At 57.0% G+C, this 2,559-nt stretch overlaps 1 protein-coding gene across 1 annotated transcript in view; it reads left to right on the top strand.

The window, feature by feature from the left end:
* Nucleotides 1-2,226: 2,226 nt before the first annotated feature.
* SIRT7 (sirtuin 7) overlaps nt 2,227-2,559 on the top strand; it is a 7,253-nt gene continuing 6,920 nt past the window's right edge. Inside the window, exon 1 of the mRNA XM_011969091.1 lies at nt 2,227-2,233. Within this exon, the coding sequence (XP_011824481.1) occupies nt 2,227-2,233 (7 nt within the window). The remainder of the gene's footprint in view (nt 2,234-2,559) is intronic.

Here is a 2,559-nt window from a genome sequence, read left to right as displayed (position 1 = left end):
CTGCCTCCCTTTGGGATCTGTGTCTTCCAGGGATCAGCTGCTTGGCTTCTGCTGGAGGTGCCTCCCTCTGGGGGCCCAACCTGCCTCCTGCTCCCAGTTCCCCGCCAGAGGCTGCTGCCCTTCCCGGCTGGGCTCAGGAGGCTCCTTATAGGCATATGACGGGGAAGGGGTGCCCCCACCCACCTCCAAGAGGCTGCAGCCCCGTGTCTGGCCATGTGAGCCTTGGCCTTTCACCAGGGCTGCTGGTTTCTTCTCTGTGGGGCCCAGACTGCTGTAAAGCACACAAATGGGGGCTGGTAAGATGAAAAACTGGCCTGACAGGGCTTAACCCTGTGGGTGGTGGGATTTTGATCCAAGAGTTTGGCCTGGTGTGCCCATGAGATGGGAGCAGGGATGTACCATCAACCCTTGTCATCTTCATGAGCTTTTCTTTGCTCTGAGCATCAGAGACAAGTCCTGTTGCTACCTGGCTCAGCCTGAAGATGGAAATTCTGGCTGTTGATTCATGTCATTTAGTGACTTCATCCCCCTCCCCTCAGTCTGACCTTGTCTAAGTAGAATCCAGGCGTCAGTTGGAATCATAAGTATCCATAAAGAAAACGTCATGATCTGCCTTGGAGCAGGGATAAACAGGCCCTCCCTGTCCTTGTGCGGCCCCCACTCTTGTCCTGGCTGCGGGTGGCCCTCCATTTTGAGCACCTCTGCCAGGCTGCAGACCTGGAGGCAAAGGGAGTGCGGAAGAGGAGGGTGTAAGGGTCGGCGCGTGTGAATGGGAGGTGCAGGTGCTGAATGGGAGGTGCAGGTCCTCGGTGCGCTGGCAGAAGAGGCTTCTGGAGTTTCGAGGCCATACCTCCTTTCAAGAGCTTTGGATTTGGAGCGACTTCCCTGGGTCTAGGGGAGTGTTCCTGTCCCCTGTCAGGCCAGCCCTGTGGAGCCACTCTGCCGCCACTCTGCTCCTCTTCCCCTTCCCCTGGATTTCCTGACGTAGATGCTGTGTTCATGTGCAGATGTGAGTGTGCTGTCCTTCTGATCTCTGTTAATCCCGCTTTCCTACTGACAGGGTGGTGGTCTCTTCTCACCTCAGTTTTTCTGACACAGCGAATCGAGGGCTTTGGCCAAGGCCAGGTCTCTCAAACTTGTCCGCCAAGTAAACCGTGATATATGTCTTCCCTTCCACCTTGACTTTGCCCCAACTCCTCCTTTATCCCAACATGGACACTCAGATTTCAGAGGACTACCCAGCAGGGACAAGTCACCTCTCACCCGGAGAGTGAGGCCCCTGGCTGCTGCTCCGGGTGGCGCTGGTGTTGCTGGGGCTTCAGCCCTTGGTGCACGTTTCAGATAAGCGTGCACACTTCTGACCGGTGGTCAGGGCCCGGCCCACGGCTCTGAGCGGCTGCAGCCTGCTTTGGGACGATGGTCAGGTCCCATGTTGTCCCTGCTGCCTCCCTCTGGAGTGGCCACTTGGCCAAAGCTCCCATCCACATCTGGAAAGTCTGAGCTGCGGCCTGCTGCACCGTTTCCGCTCTAGGATCTTGTGAGTTACTTTTTTAGGCTGTGGTTTGGTGAAAGGAACCAACACATTAACGATTTTTCCCCCCAGAAGCCACTGAATAATTCTTTTTGGTGTATTTTTGCCTTCCTGTTGGCTGTCTGGCCTTGGAGCAGGTCGGGAGAGTGAAGTACATAATCAGTGCCACACAGAGGCAGGGCATGTCTGAGACTGATGCCTGTCCTGCCTCTGGCCTGTGTCCTGGGTGTGTGCCGTACCTGCTGGGCCAGTCCCACACATTTCCACCCTGCCCCTGGAGCAGCAGCTTTGATACCATGGGTGTCCCTTGAGTCTGAGCTAGAGTGTGTCCCCGATAAACTGTGAGACCTCCCTGTTCTTGGTGACCCCAGTTGGGCTTTGACCCCTCCAGCAACCTTGTGTCCCATCCCTGCCCTTCCTCCCACCCCCTCAATCTGCTAGTCCCTGAAGCCTTTAACCAAACGGGAGTGGGCACAGAAAGCCTTCTCCTGGCAACAGGACAAGGGCTGCCCGCGTGTCCAGCCCTGTTGCTCTCCTGGCACTGAGAGGTGGATCCAAGCAGAGTTGATCAGTCCCCCTCAGCCCTGCCTAGGTCTAGCCAGGGGAGGTTGTGTGTGTGTGGGAGAAGACCCCGGGATGTGCCGGGGTGGGATGGAGGTTATTAAAGATCTAAGTGAGGAGGGGCTGGGGTTTGGATGCGGGGTGAGGCCCGAGCGCTCACACTTCGTGTAGGGCTGGCAGGGGCCTGACCTCGGGCAGGGCAGTGGCCTTGGTGCCCCACCCCTGCCCTGCGCAGTATTTATTGCTAAATTATTGTCCAGGAGGGGCAGCACTGGGCCTGGCCCCCCGGGTATTTATTGCTGTACATAGTGTATGTTTGTGATATATAAGGTTTTCTTTATTTTGTATATGATCAATAAACCTTTTAAAGAGACTGGCAGGTGCTTCTTTGGGGCGACGCGGCGGGCGGAGCCGGAAGAGGTGGGTGGGGGCGGGACCCGTCTTGCGCATGCGCCCTGAGCGCGGCC

The sequence above is a fragment of the Mandrillus leucophaeus genome, unplaced genomic scaffold, assembly GCF_000951045.1.
Source record: "Mandrillus leucophaeus isolate KB7577 unplaced genomic scaffold, Mleu.le_1.0 Scaffold1, whole genome shotgun sequence".
In the NCBI taxonomy this organism is placed as follows: domain Eukaryota; kingdom Metazoa; phylum Chordata; class Mammalia; order Primates; family Cercopithecidae; genus Mandrillus; species Mandrillus leucophaeus.
This window is presented reverse-complemented; position numbering and strand designations above follow the sequence as displayed.